General features: G+C 44.4%; 1 protein-coding gene across 1 annotated transcript; it reads right to left on the bottom strand.

Moving 5' to 3' along the window:
- Positions 1 to 7,323: 7,323 nt before the first annotated feature.
- On the bottom strand, positions 7,324 to 8,816 carry LOC144103733 (uncharacterized). The gene is made up of 2 exons (XM_077636387.1): positions 7,927 to 8,816; positions 7,324 to 7,416 (listed from the first exon to the last, which is right to left on the bottom strand). Exon 1 carries the CDS (start codon positions 8,814 to 8,816, stop codon positions 7,929 to 7,931), a length of 888 nt encoding a protein of 295 aa, XP_077492513.1. The 3' UTR covers positions 7,324 to 7,416; positions 7,927 to 7,928.
- Between the last annotated feature and the right edge of the window lie 12,168 nt (positions 8,817 to 20,984).

Below are 20,984 nucleotides of genomic sequence, written 5' to 3'. Positions count from 1 at the left end.
GAGTGGACTGACTCCCATGCCAGCAGCAGTTCGCTTCTTATAGAGAACCTGAAGGGCGCGTCATAGCGACGTTAGCGAGAAACGAAAGAATGCGAGCACGCAGGAAGTGATGCATCGACGACATTCGGCGAGCTGGTTGTCGTCGTTATAGTTTGCCTTTCTCCGGAATGCACCGGGAGAAGCAAGACAAGAGAAATGGAACTACTGATCCCTCAATCCGGGACTTTCAGTGTCGACGCGTTCCCCGAAAATTGCGTCACTTCCGCGTCACGCTCCTGAGCGGTTCTCCCCTTCAACGGCAGAAGCCTCCCGAGTCCCAACCTGTATTACAATGCGAATTCGTTTTACCCATCTTTGTGAACGCAGAATGTGCCGGGTGTTTCGCCTAAGATGTTCTGCAAATTTTATAGGTCTTTTGGAGTTAGTAGAACGCGTTTTTTCAGCATGGGATTGTCAGCGGTGTGGTACATCAGAATGCAGCTAAAACGTGCTGACGGCAGACTGATTAACTAACACTAAATAGTTCCCTTATGGACTATTACTGTTAGTCTCCTCAGTCTCATTATGCTAAGACTCATTTTTTTTTTCCATTTTCCACACCTACCTAAATTTTACCACCTACGGGTGGTAAAATATGCCATTGCCCTCGGGCCTGTTCATTTATTTTCAAATTCGATAAAGCCTGTGGTACTTCAGTGGTGCAGGCAGGGGCTTATTATTTTTTATTCTTTTTAGGTTGCCCCATCCTAATATATATATTTTAGTCTCCTTGTTTACTGAGAGGCTTGCAGCCTACACATTTAATATGCATATCAGTTTTTAGAGTTTAAGAAAACGCTGTTACCTTCGGCGCTGTGGCTCAACTAATTTTGGCTTTAACCATAAGTTACGTGCACCAGAGGTATTGCTTTGCCAGAAAGCCTTTCGAAAGTGCATGTACTTTGGTGCGATTTAAGCAAATTTAATGGGACCACAATTTGCTCACATTTTAACAGTGTGACGTAGAGAAGGGGTAATGTTTTCGAAAGAAAGTCGACGTGTAGCTGCCATTGAAACTATTCGCCCAGTATAAGTTCTAAGAATGTGACATGAGTAAATATTTTAAGAAAAGAGGTTGGAATGTGACGATCCATGTAATATATTGGTAGCCGCCTGCGTGACGGGCTAAATACAATGGATTTCATCGTAGCCTAATTAAGAGGCAGCTTATTACTGAGAAACCAATCAAAGAAGGGTTTCAGTTCTAGGTCAGAAACTTTAACATCTTCACAGGATTAGTTAACGCAGGCAAATCTAGTGTAGTCATCATACATAAATGCCGTAAAGTTATCCAACGCGTTCGGGAAATAATTACCGTATATAGGAAATAAGAAATAGGCTAAAGGCACCCTGGCATCTCTGAGGCACCCCAGAACCAAGCATGCTATACTCTGATTTTGCATGCCGGAATTCAAAATTCAAGCGAGCGCACTTCCCCGAAAAACCACACCATTCTAATTTGCACAGTAATTTGTAATGGTTCACGCAATCAAAAGCCTTTTTAATGCGCAAAAGTGCAACCTGTAAAAGACTGTGGCCGTTCTATGCCTCACTTACAAGGTTGCAAATTGAGCGAACCACAATATTCGTTGATGATTACTTCTAAATTCACGCTGACATGCAGATAGTATCACTTCGCGTTTTAAAAGAGTAATTACGGTGGTCACTAAAAGTTTTTCATATAGTGTGCCTATATTCAGCAATTCTGGCCAGAAGCATTTTTGAGCGGGAAACCTTTTATGAATGCAATTTTTTTCATATTATGTAAGATTTCACTATAACAGTCAATATATCTGCAGATCACCCGACGGCAGTCCTGTATTTTTTTTTCTATTCACGTTTTTGCTATCGTCAAAAGCGTTCCCCATTGGTTTTTTATGGCAATCTTCACTGTTCGATGCGGCCTATGGAAATGTTTCAAATGAAAGATTTTGCTACATACCAGAATAATGGACCATTACCTTCAATATTTTCATAAAAGTGTCTTATAGTTTTCTATTTTTCAAAAATTTTTCCCGAGAAAGCTGGACTTCAGTGCAGCGAAGGATGGGAACTCGACAGTTATGTTCAATAATTTTCTGTTCTCTATTTTTACATAGAGTTGCACAAAGGAAGAACTTCAGCTAATTTTAGAGGGCCTGCGTATGTTGCTTCGTAAAAGCCTGATCAAATGACTTAGCCGGCAGAACGGCAGAGAGATCAATAGATTCTTTTAGTACAAAAGGAGACACCTCTAACAGCCCAGCAGTGGTTCGCTTGCGTAACATAAACAACTGTAACAATTTCAGGCGCGGTTGCATCAATCTACCCAAGAGATGCTGCAATAGAAGGAGAGTACTTTGGACTGTAATCAGTAGGGCATGCGTTGACCTATTTCAGGGAAATAGATATTAAAGATATATATATATATATATATATATATATATATATATATATATATATATATATATATATATATATATATATATATATATATATATATATATATATATATATATATATATATATATATATATATATATAGTGAAAACTTGCACAGTGAAAAGGTCACAACTGGTTTGATTATCTAGATTTATTCACCAACGGTTTCAGACGGTGGACCGTCCTTCATCAGGGTTTTAAGTCGAATATATATATATATATATATATATATATATATATATATATATATATATATATATATATATATATATATACACACATTAACAAGCGATTTTAGTGTTATTCTTCGAAGGTCAAAATCAGGCACGCAAAATTGGCCAGCTGTGGGCTTAATAACGCAGTTAATTATTCACCATGTGAACTTTAAGTCATTGGAATATTTGGCTAATAAGCGAGAATAATATTACTCTAACTGCTTATAATGCACTCGAAACTTTATTTCCCGCAAGGAGGTACTGATTCCCATAGTGCTTGCTCAGTTTTTGTGTTTTATATTTGTATGCACGAAATGCTTATTTTTTTATCAGTGTTAGGACTTTTACGATCTCTTAAGGATATATGGCAGTGCTGCAGCACTTTCTGCAATGTGTTACTTGTGAATTAGAAATTGCAATCATTATAATATAGTTAAGCGCGTTGTATTGAAGGTTTACGCTCTCTGGACGTGTAAATCCTAAATTTGAATCCTATAGACGCTGCTTCAAAGTAATACAGTTAACATCTTTGTAAACGTTTCTTGAGTCACCCTTAGTACTAACACTAGATGGGAAAAGGAGACCACTCGGAAAATGATCACGTACGCGATAGTCGCATGTGCCCCACCAGCTAAGATCTGTGTCGAACATGTGCATTATGAAGTCCATTATTTATAAAGTCGTCAAAGGGTTTGAAGAACATCATGATGCCCGCAGCCTTCCAGTAAGTTAGAGTACTCATTTCCACTACTACCTTTCATTGCACCAATGTTAAAGGTTTCAGCAATGACTGTTTTCATGTGTGGGCTATAAAGCGATGTAAGCAGACATTCGAAATGAAGGATAAATATTGCATGTTCCTATTCAGAGCACAATATATTACTCTTGATAAAACATCTTAACACTTTATACGACGAGTATATAAGAGTCACTATTAAAGGTGCAAGGCAACTCAGCAAAATACAGCGTCAGTGTCATTGATATGGCCTGCCGAGACCTAGCCTACATTTTAGTGGACACTCGTTTTACACATCTTCCTTAACGAAGAATGCACAAAGGACTACTCCTCAAAGTAGATCGTTTCACAAATTTTGACCACAAATTTCACAAATCCCTCGCACCTTGAACCTTCATAATTAAACGAAGAAATGCACCCCGAAAGACGTAGTTAACGTTCAACCTTACGACTGTCAAAATAAATTTTCGCGTAGTGAATGTGCTCTGCATTACTTAGGCCGAGTAATTAAAACGTAGTGCTTGTGGCGAAAATGCGCGTCCCGAGACCTTAGTGATAGAAATGTACAGCGCAAATAAAGACGAGGACACAAGGACACATGAATCATCATGAATCACGAGCATGCCCAGACTGCCACCTTAGCGAGACCTTAGGCAGTTGTTCAATAACCGCCGTAATAATCTCATCATTTATCATCCTCTAAAGTTATAATTTTTGTCTCTCTCGACTGGCCCGAATGAAGTGCATTGTACAGAGTTGTACTGAACGCAAGTGAACCTGACAGCAAGTTTTGTAGTGATAAACCTGTCAGTCCTACAGCCTAAATGGCCGGGGATCATGGGGTGTGCTTACTATGCTCATACGTCGATTAATTTACGAGAACTGCGCCTAAAATGGGTACACCGAGAGGTCTTTCGTAATACCTCTTTTTCACAGTCATCAGCGAAATTTCTCGCCGCGTACTCGACTAGTGGTGACGCAATACTCTAAAATAGATATTTAGAGTATTACTATCTTATAGTATGAAAAATGCGTAGACTTATAAAAGCGGTTTTTGCACGTAATGTGTCACTGATACGACCTTCTTGTGTTTAGAAATAAAAAAAATTTGAGATGACTTATAGAAGCTGTTTTCAAGTGTTGTGTCACCGATGCGACTTTCTTGTGTTTAGAAACCCGCCGCGGTGGCTCAGTGGTTAGGGCGCTCGACTACTGATCCGGAGTTCCCGGGTTCGAACCCGACCGCGGCGGCTGCGTTTTTATGGAGGAAAAACGCTAAGGCGCCCGTGTGCTGTGCGATGTCAGTGCACGTTAAAGATCCCCAGGTGGTCGAAATTATTCAGGAGCCCTCCACTACGGTACCTAATTCTTCCTTTCTTCTTTCACTCCCTCTCTTATCCCTTCCCTTACGGCGTGGTTCAGCTGTCCAACGATATATGAGGCAGATACTGCGCCATTTCCTTTCCCCAAAAAAACCAATTATTATTATTATTGTGTTTAGAAATAGAAACTTTGAGATTGTGCTGCGCCTTGTGAGTCAGGTAATGAGTGTATGAGAGAGAAAGAGAGAGGAGGCGAAGTAAGGGTGAGACATGAAGGCCAGGCGGAAATGCCCGGTTGGCTACAATACACTTGAGGAGAAAAATAAAGGAAGGAAAAAGAAAGAGTCAAGGAAAGCAAAGAACGCCAACAAGATTATTCATAGGCAGGTTTTCATCCCTGCGACACTTCAGTAGCTAAGCAGCGCTTGGATGGAAATCTGTGCGCATGAATGTTGAAGCCACGACCGAACGCGATACTCGCCCATGGAATCTCACATTTCTTGAAGGACGCTGCGGTATTCAAAGTACTGCCTTCAGCTTACACAGTCCCGCTTCACCAAATGGTTTAATGATCGGGTGAACTAGCGTAGTTTGAAATCACAGTTGCTTGAAAATAAGTATTTTTGGACCATGGTTCATTCCGAGATATAGGTCCAAAAATTTCAAGTAGTCCCTACCCCCCCCACCCCCCCCCCCACCCCCCCACACACACTCTCCAAAACAAGGCAAAGACACGATGAAAGTAAATCATGCGAAAACCGACACAGACATACCGGACATATCTGAGTGTTTTCGATCTGAGTTTACAAAGGTCCCAATATAAACACCCAATATCCTTTCGGTCGAAGACCTCTGATCCGCAGACCTTTAGGGGAAAAGCGCTTGGGATAAAGGGCTTCACCCTAAATGGCTTTGACTTAAAGCGCTGAAACCTAAAGGTCTTTGCCGCGAACGACTTTAGTTAATGGCCTTCTCTCTAATTGCCTTTGATAGATTATAACTTTGTTACAAACTATTACTAACTAGTTAACAAATGTAGTTAACTAGTAGCCCGCGATGACACAAACGCTTTCGCATTTGCAGCACGTAAGTAGTCTTAAGTGCCCTCCGTAATTTTTTACTGCAGCCATTTAGCGCGATAGTTTCCATGTTGTGCGCAAATATTCACAGCATCCAGCAAGTATGTCTAAGCTATGAATTGCATAATGTGCAGTTTTTAAGTCCGAAGGAAATGTCACCATTTAGCATTATGTCTACTGTTTAGTCGCGAAAACCGCGGCAGTGAGTTTTGGGGCTTTGTCGGCAGTAAGCCATTTATCCAGGTGCTACAAGTTTCTTTTGGAGAGGAGTCTGGGTCTAACAGTTTAATACTGGCTTTTCGTGACAAAAAGAACATTCAAGAAAGTCAACTTACAGAGCTGTCATCACGACCAACTGAGTGTGGTCTGCAGCAACTCAGAATTCATCGAGGGCCGAACATGTGTTCCCTAAGGAGTCACCAGTGCCCTGCTTTGAGAACAAAAGGTTGTGTGAAACTCTGAGCCTGCCCTTATTACGGTAGCAAAGAAAGAACACCGTAAAGGCGGGAAATGTCTTGGAACCGGAAATAAAAGGGAAGGACAGTGTTAAATAGAACTCAGGACAATTTAAATTGGCCTTTATTGACACATTTGCGCATTTCAACAACAAAGACGCTGTTTTCACTGAAAACAAAGCCTCTTGCAATACAAAAGGCTAGAAATCAAATACAGGTGTCGCTTTCATCAGCCGAGTTAGCAAGTAAATTGAGACACACAGACACAATTTTCTAGCGGCGCATTCCTGAGGCTAGGGCTCACCGCCATGTACTTCAAACAATTAAAAAAATGTTTTTGAATTTGTTTTTGAGGAAAGGAAGTGACGCAGTAACTGTCTCACTTACCTCGATGGACATCCGAATCGCGCCGTAATGGAAGGGATAAAGGAGGGAGTGAAAGAAGAAATGAAGAAAGAGGTGCCGTATTGGAAGACTCATGAATAATTTCGACCGCCCGGGGATCTTTTAAGTGCACTGACATCGACAAACATTTATAATAGTAATAATTGGTTATGGAAAAAAAATGGCGCAGTATCTGTCTGATATATCGTTGGACCCCTGAACCGCGCCATAAGGGATAGGGATAAAGGAGGGCGTGAAAGAAGAAAGGAAGAAAGAAGTGCCAACAGACATTTAGGGGAGACCGCCAAACAATTAATAGTAAGAGTAATTGGTTTTGGGGGAAAGAAAATGGCGCACTATCTGTCTCATATATCGTTAGACACCTGAACCGCGCCGTAAGGGAAGGGATAAAGGAGGGAGTCAAAGAAGAAAGGAAGAAAGAGGTGCCGTAGTGGAGGGCTCCGGAATAATTTCGACCACCTGGGGATCTTAAACGTGCGCTGACATCGCACAGCACACGGGCGCCTTAGCGTTTTGCCTCCATAAAAACGCAGCCACCGCGGTCGATTCGAACCCGGGAACTCCGGAGCAGTAGCCAATGGGGGGGGTGCTGTTGCGTGTTCGAAGAAAAAAATCTCCGTGGATGACATTTCAGGACACTGAGAACCATTATTTCGGAAAACACGTTTTATTGAACAGTTCTCTTAGATGCCTTCTGGGAGCTGCCTGAAAACAAGAGCACCCCAACGGACAGCTGTGAAGGCTCTGGAAAGACAAAAAGAAAAGGAATTTACGAGGTTTTTTATGATGAGCGGGTCAAAGGTACAAAGTGGTCTCAAAAATTATTGTTTCTGAAGTTTAAATGCAAACTTAACGCATGTAAATAACTGCGCGCCGCACGCGCGTATCCTCAATTCTAAATTTTATTCGAGAAGAAAAATAATTTGTATCCAAAGTTGAAAAATTTTACGCTCGCCTATTCTACATGTTCAATTCAATACCAGCCAGTCCTCAGCCAATTCAACTCCTCCGTCTGCACTGAGGCCAATGTTCCTGATATGATTCATGTGCTTTGAACTCTATAAAGTGAATCCCGATGGCGTCATGCCCTGTATTTTTAGCCAAAACACTCTAAACTAAGGCACTTTCACAGATCCTCTTACAAAGACACTATATCAATAAAGTGAGCGTTTCCGTACATGCTACCACTTCATTTCGGCATGTCCATTACATGACAATGTCTCTAAACATCCAACCAAACCAATTTGCGCTTACCTCTAGCCGAGGTAACCGACTCCCCCGTAGCCAGCTCCGCCAGCACCTCCGAAAGACGACTTGCCGAAGCCACCCTGGTATCCGCCAGCACCGCCTCCGAAGCCAGCCGAGCCCTGCTTGAGGCCAGAGCCGAAGCTCTTGCTGTCGCTGGCAGAGAAACCAGAGGTGTGGCTGTAGCCCTGGTTGTTGTTGTAGGCGTTCACGTTCTTGGCGGCGGCGCCACCAGCGAAGCCTGCAGATCCCTGGTTGAGCCCTGAAGCTCCGCCCTGGTACCCTCCCTGGTGGCCACCGGCCGAAGATCCATAGCCGGACTGGTAGCCGCCACCGTATCCTCCGAGGCCGCCACCGTAACCGAGACCCCCACCGTATCCGAGACCCCCATAACCGATACGACCGTATCTCAGACCACCATAACCGAGACCACCATATCCGGCACCACCAAATCCAAGACCGCCGTATCCCAGGCGACCATATCCAAGACCACCGCTGCCAAGACCACCATATCCGAGGCCACCGCTGCCGAGACCACCATATCCGAGACCGCCTGCTCCAGCGAGTCCAGTGCCAACGACTCCAGGACCGGCAAGACCAGCTCCACCGTAACCGGCACCGCCAACGACTCCGAGTCCTCCGCCAAGCCCAGCAGCTCCGAGACCAGCGCCTCCTAGCCCAACGCCTCCAAGACCAGCGCCAACAAGACCGGGCCCTACTCCGGCGCCGTAGCCACCGACTCCGAGACCAGCGCCGAGGATCCCTCCACGTCCTTCGACGTCCTTGTCCTTCTTGGCAGCCTCTTCAGCGATGACGCTGCACGCCACAAGGGCGCAGACAGCAGCAGCTGTGATGAACTGCGAAGAAAACGAGATGAATGGAATGTTCGATGTTGCCATGGTGAGCACTGCAGCTGTGGAACGCTTGACCTTTTGCCACAAGTTTGCCTTCGGGAATGGTGGAAAAAGAAAACTCTCGCACGCTAGGCGAGCTGATCCGGCTTACTAGATGCTTCTAAAGGGACCTTGGATATGTTGAATGCAGCAGGGAGTGGTGACTGTTCACGCATAGGAAAGTTTTCGCGCAAGGCAGTTGGCTCTTTAGAAAAAAAAAAAGTGATGCTGTACCAAGCCCGCTAGTAAGACAGAGCGCGCAATGTGTTTTCGAATAAGGCGCACGTGATTTAGAGTTTTCGGAATGGAATTTATGAAAGAGGAATTTAAACTCGCTCGTGTTCGCAGTTCGAAGCGATAAACAGTTTTGTGGTAGTTTAATTTTCCTGTGAGCCTGTGTCCTTTAGTCCGTAAGCATAAAAAATGCAGGTTTCTGACAAGGAGAACAGCAACGTTTCTTTGTTGTCAAATGTATGCGAGAGAAATGCACATTCCGGCTTGTAGGTGAAGTGGCGTAGTTTCAAAAATGAGCTCGCTGCCAGAGAAGAGAGGCTTTGAGATCAAAGAGTTTACGGTAATATATTCGCAGTTCACGAGCGCATGCAAACTGTCCCGCCCAGGTGTCCTGTATAACGAGAAATATAAAATTTCACCGATGAAACCTCCCCTCTTACCGGAGCCAGCAGTGATTGCTCGGACGATAAGGAGCGCTTCATGCTGCACCACAAAATTATTTGTGCCAAATTTGTATGCATATGCTTCAATCTCTAGATATTTTTTAGAATAAAATTTCCGAGAAGGGCTTGGATTCGGGCTTCGTCACATAGCACGTTCCACACACTGATCGATTTCGCATGCGAAGAAATGCCTAATATTCTGTTGCACAAAAGCAATTGCAATCTGTGATGAAACTCATCTAGAATGGAACAGTACCAGTACCGATATTTGGTTAACTTTCATTGATTTCAACCATGGATGCGACGAATATATGGTTCTCTGCTAGATTTGTGTTGCAGAATTGCGCTTTTGCCACTATGTTCTCATTGAAGTGTTAAACAAAAAAAAACGAGCTCCAGGTTATTTTATGTCTTAAACGTGAGAAAGACAAATCTCACGCTAGGCTAAAAACGTGATGATTGGTCCATTCTAAACTCCATTAAGTAGTTACTGCCTCGATGTGTGATGTGAAAGTAAGGTTCCGACTCGTATAAAATTTTTGTGCGGTAATCAGGGAGCGATAGTCGAAAGAAATTTTGCACTGACTTTTCAAAGGAATCCTACTGAAGTACATGATGCAAATCCTAAGCTCTGTACACAGGCATGAACTCTTTGTGGCGGGATACATGGATATTGCTAATATTTCGCCATGCAGTGCCGCCTGAGCCTAATCTATAGTTTTCTGCGATTCTCATTGGAGATTGAAAATTAAAATTATTTGCTTAGTCGGTAGTATTATCCCCTATTTTAAAAATACAACACATTGTTTTCACGTTAACGACAACTCATAGCTGATTGCTGTCAGTTTTTGGCTAGGTCAAGACCAATGTAGTTTAGAATAGCAATCCACTGAACATTTGCGTTCCAGGCCCTCCACCTGGTTAAGCGTGCTCTCACCTTCATCGTCGAGTTGGTGCGTGACTCCCGAAGTGCGTCTTGCCTGTAGCTCCGACTCTCGGCTCCTTGGCTGGACACAGCGGTCTTCGGAGTGGACTGACTCCCATGCCAGCAGCAGTTCGCTTCTTATAGAGGACCTGAAGGGCGCGTCATAGCGACGTTAGCGAGAAACGAAAGAATGCGAGCACGCAGGAAGTGACGCATCGACGACATTCGGCGAGCTGGTTGTCGTCGGTATATAGTTTGCCTTTCTCCGGAATGCACCGGGAGAAGCAAGACAAGAGAAATGGAACTACTGATCCCTCAGTCCGGGACTTTCAGTGTCGACGGGTTCCCCGAAAATTGCGTCACTTCCGCGTCACGCAACTGCGCGGTTCTCCCCTTCAACGGCGGAAGCCGCTGTAACTTCTGAAGACCCAGCTTGTATTATAATGTACCTCCGTTTTACCGACCTTTTTGAACGCAGAATGCACCGGGTGTTTCGCCTGACGTGTTCTGCAATTTTTAAAAATAGGCTTGTTTGCTTAGAAGAGCGCTTTTTCGAATAGCACTGTCAGCGGTGAAGCGCATCAGTATACAGCTAAGGCGTGCTGTATACTGTAGTAGGCTGGTTAACTAATACCTAATAATTATCGTTTTAACTATTACCGTTGGTCTATTTAGTGAGAGGTGTGTGGCCCACTGAAAGTAATATTCATATCAGTGTTTAGAATTTCGAAAAAGCTGTTGCCCTCTGCGCTCTGGCCGAACGAATTTTGGCCCTTTCGAAGAGTTACCTGCACGTGCAGCGAAGAGCTCTGCCTGAAAGCTTTTCGAAAGTGCATTTATTTCTGCGCGATGTAGCCAAAATTTGTTGGGCCACAGCGCTGGTGTTAACTGTGTTTTCGAAATTAAAAAAAAACTCGTATGAATATCACTTACGGTTGGCTTCACGCCACTCTATAAATATACTAATTGTAATAATTAAAAGATTAAGCATTCAGCATTAGTTAACCAGCCTACTAGATAGCGAGTCTTAGCTGTATTTTGTTGCGCTACACCGCTGTCAGTGCTATGCCTAAGAAAGCGCGCTCTTCTAACTCAAAAAGCCTATTTTTAAAAATTGCACAACCTCTTAGGTGAAACACTGGTTTTTAAGGGCTACTCTTCAAAATATCCCGTCCGCAATTTTCCAGCACGAGTTTCATAGTTTTCTCACTTAGAACTCTGATAATGAAAAGAAAAGATACATGCCAGCAAAGTATGTTGTATTATGGTACCTACATAAAGTTCAACGCTTTGACTGTCAAAAGGAATTTGTAATAACTTAATTCGCACATGCAAAATTAGCGGCGAACATGAGCGTTCACAGCCCTTGCGCAACTAGTCAAACACCGCTCTCATTATCTCATCAACTATTATCTCTGCACTGTCGTTAGCTCTCTAGCAGTGGCCAGCGAAGCTGATCTGTTCGTGCAGCCGCAGGTTCAAATTCCATTGGCAATATTTAATTTATTATTTAAGTTCAAGGTAAAGGCTTAAGTGATCGTCCGGCTTTTTGCAGTTCTGGTCCTGAAGTAGAGCTTTCGCACTAAAAAGAGACACCGATGTGAAGGTCTCCATTGTTCCGGATGCAGCAGGAAAAAAAGAGCGATACAAATTATAAAGTTCAACTCTCCTGCCCGGTAAATCCCTCAGCGCACACAACTCCGCGGCATCCTCTTCTTCCGGCACTGGATGCACCAGGTTCTTCCCCGCTGGCCAGGAAATTGCGCAGACCTCGTCGTCCATCCGCTGCTCTGGCGTCCGGACGCGACCGACCTCCGGCGTCCTCTAATCAGTCAAGGACGGCGCTCACGTACACACTCAACTCTTACACGCAACTCGTACTGCGTGGGCAGTTTTGGAATTTGCCGTGAGAACGAGGATTTCCCCTTCTAGCACTTGTTCTTCGCTTATTTTATTTTCTCCTCAGCTCTGCTCGTTGTCTGCGAGACCTTGTTCTGCTTGGGACAACTTCTATGGAGCGTCTTTCTTGATAACTCTATGCCGTCCGTGTGCAGAGTGTGAGAAGTAAGAACAATGCGCGGGCCCTGAGAACTTTTTTTTTCTCTTCGCAAGGAACGCTGTCGGAAATGCACGCTGGAATTCTTCCTAATTTGCATTCCTCGCGGTGCTGTGCTGGGTACGGTGAACTGATTCCTCAATTTGTCTTCGGTTAGTGCTGTTCACCGTAGGCGTACTGCCTATCCGCAGCGTAAGAATTATGTGTTCTGTCGTTCTTTTAGGGGAGATAATTAAGCGAGGAATTTTCTGCGGGATATAATAACCGCCCGCATAACGCCGAAACTATTGCGTTTGCTTACGTACAGTGCTAACATTAGAGACAATGATGCGAGCTCGCACAGTGGTCTGAAGAAGAAAAAAGAACCGAAATGAAACAATACTACGAACAATGTCAAAGCGGCCTGGCGGTCACGGCAAAGATTCCGGTTTAGCTGCAATGCTACGCGGTACACGGGCGCTCCGCACAGCACTCCTGTTTCATTAAAGTCTGTCCTCCTCCTCCTCCACTCAGCACTGAGGAGCACTAACCACGCCCGCCGTCAAGCTTCACCGGTACACGCATGGAGTCATTCTGTTCCACTGAATACTGGATTCGATGACATCAACAGTTTGTAAGGAGAACTGCCCAGCTTGCATGTGGAGGGCACTGCCATCCAGAAACCAATAACTAAAGATCGAAGTCAGATCGAACCTTAACCCTGGTTATTTTTTTATGTTCAAAAGGCTTTGAAGAAAAAATTGGTTCTTGGGGAAAGGAAATGGCTCACTATCTGTCTCACAAATCGGCAGACACCTGAACCGCGCCGTAAGGGAAGGGATAAAGGAGGGAGTGAACGAAAGGAAGAAAGAGGTGCCGCAGTGGAAGGCTCCGGAATAATTCAGACCACCCGGAGATCTTTCGCGTGCTCTGACAATGCAGAGCACACGGGAGCGTTTCGCCTCCACCCGCCGCGGTGGCTCAGTGGTACGGGCGCGCTCGGCTACTGATCCGGAGTTCCCGGGTTCGAACCCCACCGCGGCGGCTGCGCTTTTATGGAGGAAAAACGCTAAGGCGCCTGTGTGCTCTGCGATGTCAGTGCACGTTAAAGATCCCCAGGTAGTCAAAATTATTCCGGAGCTCTTCACTGCGGCATCTCTTTCGTTTCTTTCACTCCCTCCGTTATCCCTTCCCTTAGGGCGCGGCTCGGGTGTCCAACGATATATGAGACAGATACTGCGCCATTTCCTTCCCCAAAAACCAATTATTATTATTATTATTATTATTATTATTATTATTATTATTATTATTATTATTATTATTCCATCGAAACGCAGCCGCCGCGGTCGGGTTCGAACCCGATCGCGGCGGCTGCGTTTGGAGTCGGAGTATGTGGAAAGGTTCGACTGCTCTGTGAATTGAGCGTCGGGTCACATGACAGGGCGCATGACGTGGCTGTGGATGTAGAGGAGCGGCGAAGGAGCGATTCTCAAACAGAAAGACTCCGAGAGGGATTGCCCCCCGTTTCAAACATCAAATGCAACGCTGTGAAGGCTACAGAAGCAATCCGCAGAAAAAAAATAAAGAAAGGTGTATCACTGCGCTCTCTTCTGCGGCAGTGGGCTCTAATGCGTCGCTCCAGAGAGTCGGCAGGCAACGGGGTGTGCGTTGAAACTCAAATCCCGCATGGTGAAACTTTTTTTTGCACTTTTTTTTCATCGCAAGTTACATATTTCGCGTGACTTGAATGAGAAATCTCGTTTTGTTCAGATTCGCTTGAATGTTATGCCGCGGTCTGAAATGAACTGCATGCATGCACAGTCTGTTCATTTGATGCATACCGCGTTATAACGTGAGCTGTCCGAAATCCGTTCTCAATGAGCTCGCATCGGCTTTTGGTCAGCATTGGCGGTTTTCTTCCCGATTCTGCAGCATTGTGACAATACTTTTTAGATGCAAGCGGGAGATTTGTGTGAAAAGATGACGTTCATTCTTCGGGTTTAATTATTTAGCACAGTGGTACGTGAGTGCTCCGCCGTGGCCCGATTAACCAGTGGCCGTCTGCAACTTACGATTTCGCCGTTGCAAGGAACCCACTCCTTTGTGTGCCTCTCTTAAGGTACCTGGCATGTTATGAATTGTTCCGTGCAACCGGTTAGCGGCGGATCCAGTCTTCGCCAAAAGTGTCTGGGACCGACTTTGGCACTGTGCTGTTGAGTAGCCCAAAGGACTTGGCGAGAGCAAGTATTTTTTACTGATCGTAAAGTTGAGAAGGAAGACGTCTGTTAATTTAGTAAGCTGGTTTGTCATACATGAGCGCAGAAAACATATTCTAGACTTCTTAATCGCCTATTTTCTGGCTACATATATGTAACATTCTTGTGCATAGCTGCAATTCTTTTATTTTTGTAATGATATTTTTCGTTCTTAAGCAAAGTGCATTTTCCTTTGTCATTGAAAAGAGAGCTCTATAACTGGGCTATGATATGGGGCAAAAGAGCAGTATATATAAACTGATGGGTCAAATTATTTTTACACAAACCACCCCTATATGGCCTGTTTTCCCATGTTAAGTGTTAAATCTAGAACATATTCTTGATTCACACAGTGACAGAAAATAGTACTGCCTCAAGAGTTACAGATTTGTTGTCGTGCACAAATGTATATGAAGGCAATACAGAGTCAAGTCAGCTTGTCTCGATTTCCCTGCTCTCCTAGAAGAGCAGAAGCTGCTCAGGCAAAATTTTCATGCAGCCAGGGAAAAAAGAGTTCCGAGCTGTGGGAGCGTCAAGTAAGAACGCAGGAAAAGTTGTACAATGCTATGAAGAAATATTTCGAAAGAGCAAACAATAAATGAGACAGGACAATAAAGAATGAAGAATGCTGACTTTGCAGTGTTTGTGAAAAATGGCTCATTCTGAAAACAGCCAGTGGCATGCATCACAGTGCATACAAATTAAAGGACACATGCAGTGGATCCGAGGTACACCAACACGCAATCAGTCAAGTGCTCCAAAATTGGAGAAAAAAAATGTGCAGGCCATCGACCAACAATATTTAATACAACGAAAACCTGACCAATGTCTGGACAGGGTTCAAAAAGCAGTGCATTTTCAGTCAACAAAATCAAATTCCTGGGACATGTACTAACAAAGACATGACTCGAAACAAACATAATCACACTGAACTGAGCAACAGCCAGCTTGAAATCATTCGCACCCCCCAAAATTAAGGACAAAACATACAGTACTGCTTACCTCAACACTTGCACTGTAGCATTGCATAACATGTCAAAACGACCAGAGATTAACAGCAACGCAAGACAACACCAAACCAGGACTCCCTTTTCAGGATATGAAGATCAGACACGCATACATACCGTTCCCAACCCTCGCACACAAAATGAGGCCCATTCTTAGGGGTGTGTGATCGTTCTAAATTTTTGGACAGGAAATTAAATAAATTCTCGTTCAATTAGTAAAACAAACCAAACAGTACATGTTCAAAATTATTTTAAACAAATCGAATTTGCTCTCAAATTTTCAGATACTTTTCGAATAACTGACACAACGCTTGATTAAGCTCAACTGTATTTTTCTGCAATGAATCTTCCAAAAATCTGCACACATTGACAGCGTGCAACACTATTCATATTCTAACTGGAAAAAGTACTATTTGCACCCCTTACAAATTCTACTTCTATACAGACACTATTAACACAGCCACGCACCATCGCCACCTCCTCCTCCGCCATCACCACTATATCCTTCACATCCACCTCAACACCTTCACTACAATTGACTGCCTCATACAATTTGATGCTAATGAGCATGTGCTTTTACACACAAGCACACACAAGAGTGATCACAGCATGCCGATGAGTCCTCTCTCTTTCCTCGGTAGACTGATCAACACACACACATGCACAGATATTTTCACCTTTCTACCCACACACGCACAAAGGTGATCACAGCATGCCGATGAGTCATCTCTCTCTTCTCAGTAGTATGTGTATTACACATCCATTCGAAGTCAAACAAGTTCCTCGATGCCACTTAAATCTTCATCACTGAAATGAGTGCTCGACTCATCAGAAAAGGAGTTGCACGAGTCACAAATGCTGAAGACAACCGGTTCAGTTACAGCGTCAACAATCATATCGCACTGCCATGCTTCAGCCTCAACTTGCTCCACATGAACAGAATAGTTTTGCCAGTTTACCTGGCTTACAGATGCCAGCGCTTCCAGCAGGAGCTTTTCCACTTCAGCCAAAGTGAAACATTTGTTGCGAGTTGCGATGTATCCCTTCACCTGGCTCCAGACAAGTTCAATGGTATTGAACTCGCAGTGGTACGATGGTAAACGAAGCACTTCGTAGCCATGGGTAGCTGCCAGGTTGCCGATGTGTATACAAAGCTGGGTGTGTTTATCTTTGAGAAAGCTCCAGCATTTCTGCCCTCACCATGTCCTGTGACCACGGAACACCTTTGTTTATGAGCCAAAGCAGAATATCAGCTTTGCGCATAGACTTGGTAGGTGCTTTTTCAAGAGGCACGCTATGATATGGAGCATTGTCCATGACAATAATGCTATTGGCCAGAATGTTTGGCAAAAGCTAGTCGGTGAACCAGTTCTCAAAGTAGTTGCCATACATCTCAGAGTGGTAGTCAGCGTGGTCTCCCTTCTTTGCTCTGAAAAAGTCAGCAGCGTCTTGCACGAATCCTGTTGCAAAGCTCTCAGAATGTACAAAGATCAAACGGGCCCCTTTGCCCGAAGGTGCAGCCAATCCCGTTGTTAAACCTTTCAGGAAGGCGTCCCGAGATGACTTCACAGTCTTGTCCTGCCAGACGTATTCTTTTGTGTGCCCTGCCTTGACCGAAGTTTCATCTACAGGTAGATGATGCACCTGTAAATGCAAAACAACCGAGTGCACGAGTTAGTGCTTGTAAATAAACAAACACACTGCAGCATGTAAGTAGGCAACACAATGAAACAAACACACTTCTGACCACTGTCTCACAAACAGCCGCTCAAAGACAATCAAGAAAAAGCATTATATCGGATTTATTGCTCCCTTCTTCGGGCTTATATTTCGCGCCCAGGCGGCATTTGGTAGCCAGTTTTTATTCACTGTATGTTTGAATGGGGTACAGACAACATTTGAAATCTCTTCACTTGCGGCGACTGCGAACAAAAATTGCCAACGTTCGCAGCAGTAGCGTAACGTCAAAATGACGGCATTGCATGACGCTGACCGCGGGATCAACCAATTAGCAGCAGGGTTGTGGTGGCTCCGCCCCGGAAGTGTTTATTCGCACGACAAGGGATTGTAGGCTAACAATTTCCTGTAAAAATTCAGTGAATAAAATAAGCATTGTTTTATTTTGCTAAGAAACTTTATTTGAAACTCAACAACACCAAGCAAAACAAGAAGTGTTCTCAGCTTTGCAAGTAAATTTGCTTTAGCACAACCTTTTGTTACCATGAGGATGCATTGGCAGTGATTTCGCGTGAACATGGCAGCCCGAAAGAAAACAGCTGATTTATGGCTAGTTCGTTTTTTTGCGTGTCGTCTAATATTAAGGTACTTTGCAGATGTCTTAAGTGCGCAGAAAAATTTGTTTGAAGGCAGTGAATGCTGCGGACCTGCCGAGATAAACTTAGAAGGAGCGGTCGGCTCGAAAATCGACGAAGCCAACAGTGTTCTCGGTCGGCGCCTACTGTGGATGACCGAGTGACGACTCGTGTTTATTTCTCTTCAGAAAATACCAGACAACCGTGAAGCATCACACAGAAGCAACTGCTGACAAACAGGTGAAGCTGCTGATAGCTAGCAATCTCGGTGCGGGAAATGAGCCGACACAGCCTGCCTCTGTGCCAACAATCACTCTTCGGCCTCGTAACCAAGTGATGCCGCCCACATTGGGCTAAGTACTTGATGTTCCATTGGTGCTTTTGTTTGCTCCGTTCGGTTGATGTTCAGCTGCTGTATCTTTTTTTTTTTGCCTGTGCAAGATGCAGAAATTGCGATGTTGATGCTCCACTTAGTTTGTTTAGAGAGAAAGGAAGTACTTGATTTGATAACTTTGCTATTGTCACCGAGGAGAAAACAAGCTTTTTCCATTAACGTCATTTGCTGATCTTCTAACAGATCCGGGGTCAGCCAGGCAAGAAGCTGCTTGTATGGCTTAATTGCGTAAGGCTAATTGCAACAGGGCAGGAAGTTGAGCAAGTTTGTTCACGTTCGCTGGTGCATAGCGCTTGAATCCTCCACAATGAATGTGTAGAGGCAATGTACAAGTTTGCGTATGATCCAGGGCAGTGAGGTAGGTATGACAGGGCAGTGACGTGTAATATGTTATTGTATTTTGAACAGCAGGCGGAGTGATGTTGGTATTGCTGGGTTTGGTGAGGGCAGTGTTTGAAGGGCTTTAAATACTTTTACATTGCTTCTAACAACATGCACTTCCTTTCAGCTCGGAAGAACAGTTAGGTTTTTTTCTTTAATTATGGTCCATCTTATCGAGGCACCCTGTACACAGGCCACTCCAGTAGGAAAGGGAGCAACCAGTTGAAAATGACTAGGATATTAATTACTTAGAGGAAAAGTAGCTTGAAAACAGTTACACTTGTCACACATATTACGTGATAGCATAAGGAGCTTGTTGGACCATTTGGCATTGTCACCGTCTCGTCTCGTGTCATCAGGGACAAGAATTCATAGCCTTGTGTTATCGCATACCAAGCTAGGTGTCAGTCATGGGGCAATAACAGAGTGCTGAAAATTTCCCATAATGGAGCTGCCGGTATATTCTTAGAGCTGTAGAGCATTTCCAGTAACGGTGTTGCATGTTTGTTATTGTAAAATAACCTCTACTCACACACCATCTCCTCGATGATGTGTCTGTGATGTTTACACATCTTTGTCTATTAGTGAGGATGTTCTAGTCATTCAGCAGTCATTGTAGCCACTGCACCTTACAATATTTATTATGCATTGTTGTACAGCAGTCTCCTTATAGTAGGTACAGCTTTTAGCACAGAGTGAAACCCCTAGTCACATACAATCAAGCTGAAAGCTTAGCTTTGGTATTTACACATCTTATATGTGCCAAAATGTTTTCTAGTCCTGAAAATGCATTGTGTAGCCTGTACCATGCAGTATTTATTGTACAGGCATGTATGAAAGAAAACAGGCTCTTTGAACTCAATTTCTCAAAATTGGTGCAAGCAGCCATGGCTCCAGTGGGTAGACATAGTCTCCTGCATAACAAAAAATGGCGCAGTTAAGCATGTCCTTTCTCAGCGATCTCAGCAGCCTTACAGGACGCTCTGCTATACAGTAGAAGACTCATGCCAAGCAGCCCACATCCAGGCTTTGCTGAATATGACATTCAAGAGCATACAGACACGCAGGATTGAGATGTATAAGTGAGCACTGCTGTAAGGTCATTCTTTTACCACTATATTGATATAAATGATGTGCTATATATATAACTGCCTACACAACACAAGCGCTATCAGGTGCACTTTGCCTTGGTTTCTTCGACACGAAATGCTATGTATTTCAACAATGTAATATGTGTCCTGTGTTTCTGCTGCAGTTATAATTAACAATTAAAAGGGTGTAAATACACTGTATCATACTGTAACATGTCTGCATTCGTGTAACTAGCCAGACTCATCCTTGTAGCTTCAGCAGATTCGGGGAAATGCATAGTGCTGGAGCTCAATTCATATGTGACAGAGTTCGCCCGATGGTTGACACTGCTTTTTTACTGCTTACCCAGCAAAAAATCACTGTCGTCCAGCAGGCCTTCCTCCGCCTTGGAGTGCACTCAGACGAACGCGTCATGGAAGGATCCGGGTCAGCGCATGTCCACGGCCAGAATGCATATGTTTACGCCACAGATCTGAGAAAAAACACGCACAGCACGAACTTACTCCCGTTGGCAAGGCCCGCACTTGTAGCTGAACTCATGCGATCAAAAACAGTGGCCGAGGTCTACTCGCTATCATGTTCGCAGCGAAGAACCCCTTGCGGCTTGTTCGTAGCACTGCTTCACGGCTCCCTCATGGCGATGAGTGCGCAGTCGACACACCCGACGATGCCGGGGATGTTGCCGAGGTGAAATCTAAGTGAAGGAAGCCCTCCTTCGGCGCCGCCTTCTCTTCGGGTCTCCCCAGAAAGCGAACACAGCCCTTCGGTGACCCAACGTTGACAATGGTCCCCGCCACGCACCACAAACACTTGCTCATAGTCGGTTGGGCTACGCCGACGTTTGCTTCATTTCCTAGGGTGCCTTAACACACTGGTGGCGAAGAAACACAGCGCGCACAGCACCTGCCGCTCCACTGACAGTGCACTCATCCACACACCTCCCAGTTCAACAGCGAGTTCGTCGCACAGCCATTCTGCAGTCTCCTTCCTAAGTCGAAACAACTCGTCCCGTGCATCAAGATCGTCTTCATGCACCTCCCTACACCATTGCTCGTGGGGCCACCCGCGTATTAGATGCTGTAAACAGCCACCATAT

The sequence above is a fragment of the Amblyomma americanum genome, chromosome 9 (assembly GCF_052857255.1).
Source record: "Amblyomma americanum isolate KBUSLIRL-KWMA chromosome 9, ASM5285725v1, whole genome shotgun sequence".
Classification (NCBI taxonomy): Eukaryota; Metazoa; Arthropoda; class Arachnida; order Ixodida; family Ixodidae; genus Amblyomma; species Amblyomma americanum.
Note: the sequence above shows the minus strand (reverse complement) of the source record. Positions and strands in the feature narration are given on the sequence as shown.

Coding starts and splice junctions, on each gene's coding strand:
- LOC144103733 (XM_077636387.1), bottom strand. CDS start 8,816: ATGGCAACATCGAACATTCCATTCATCTCGTTTTCTTCGCAGTTCATC.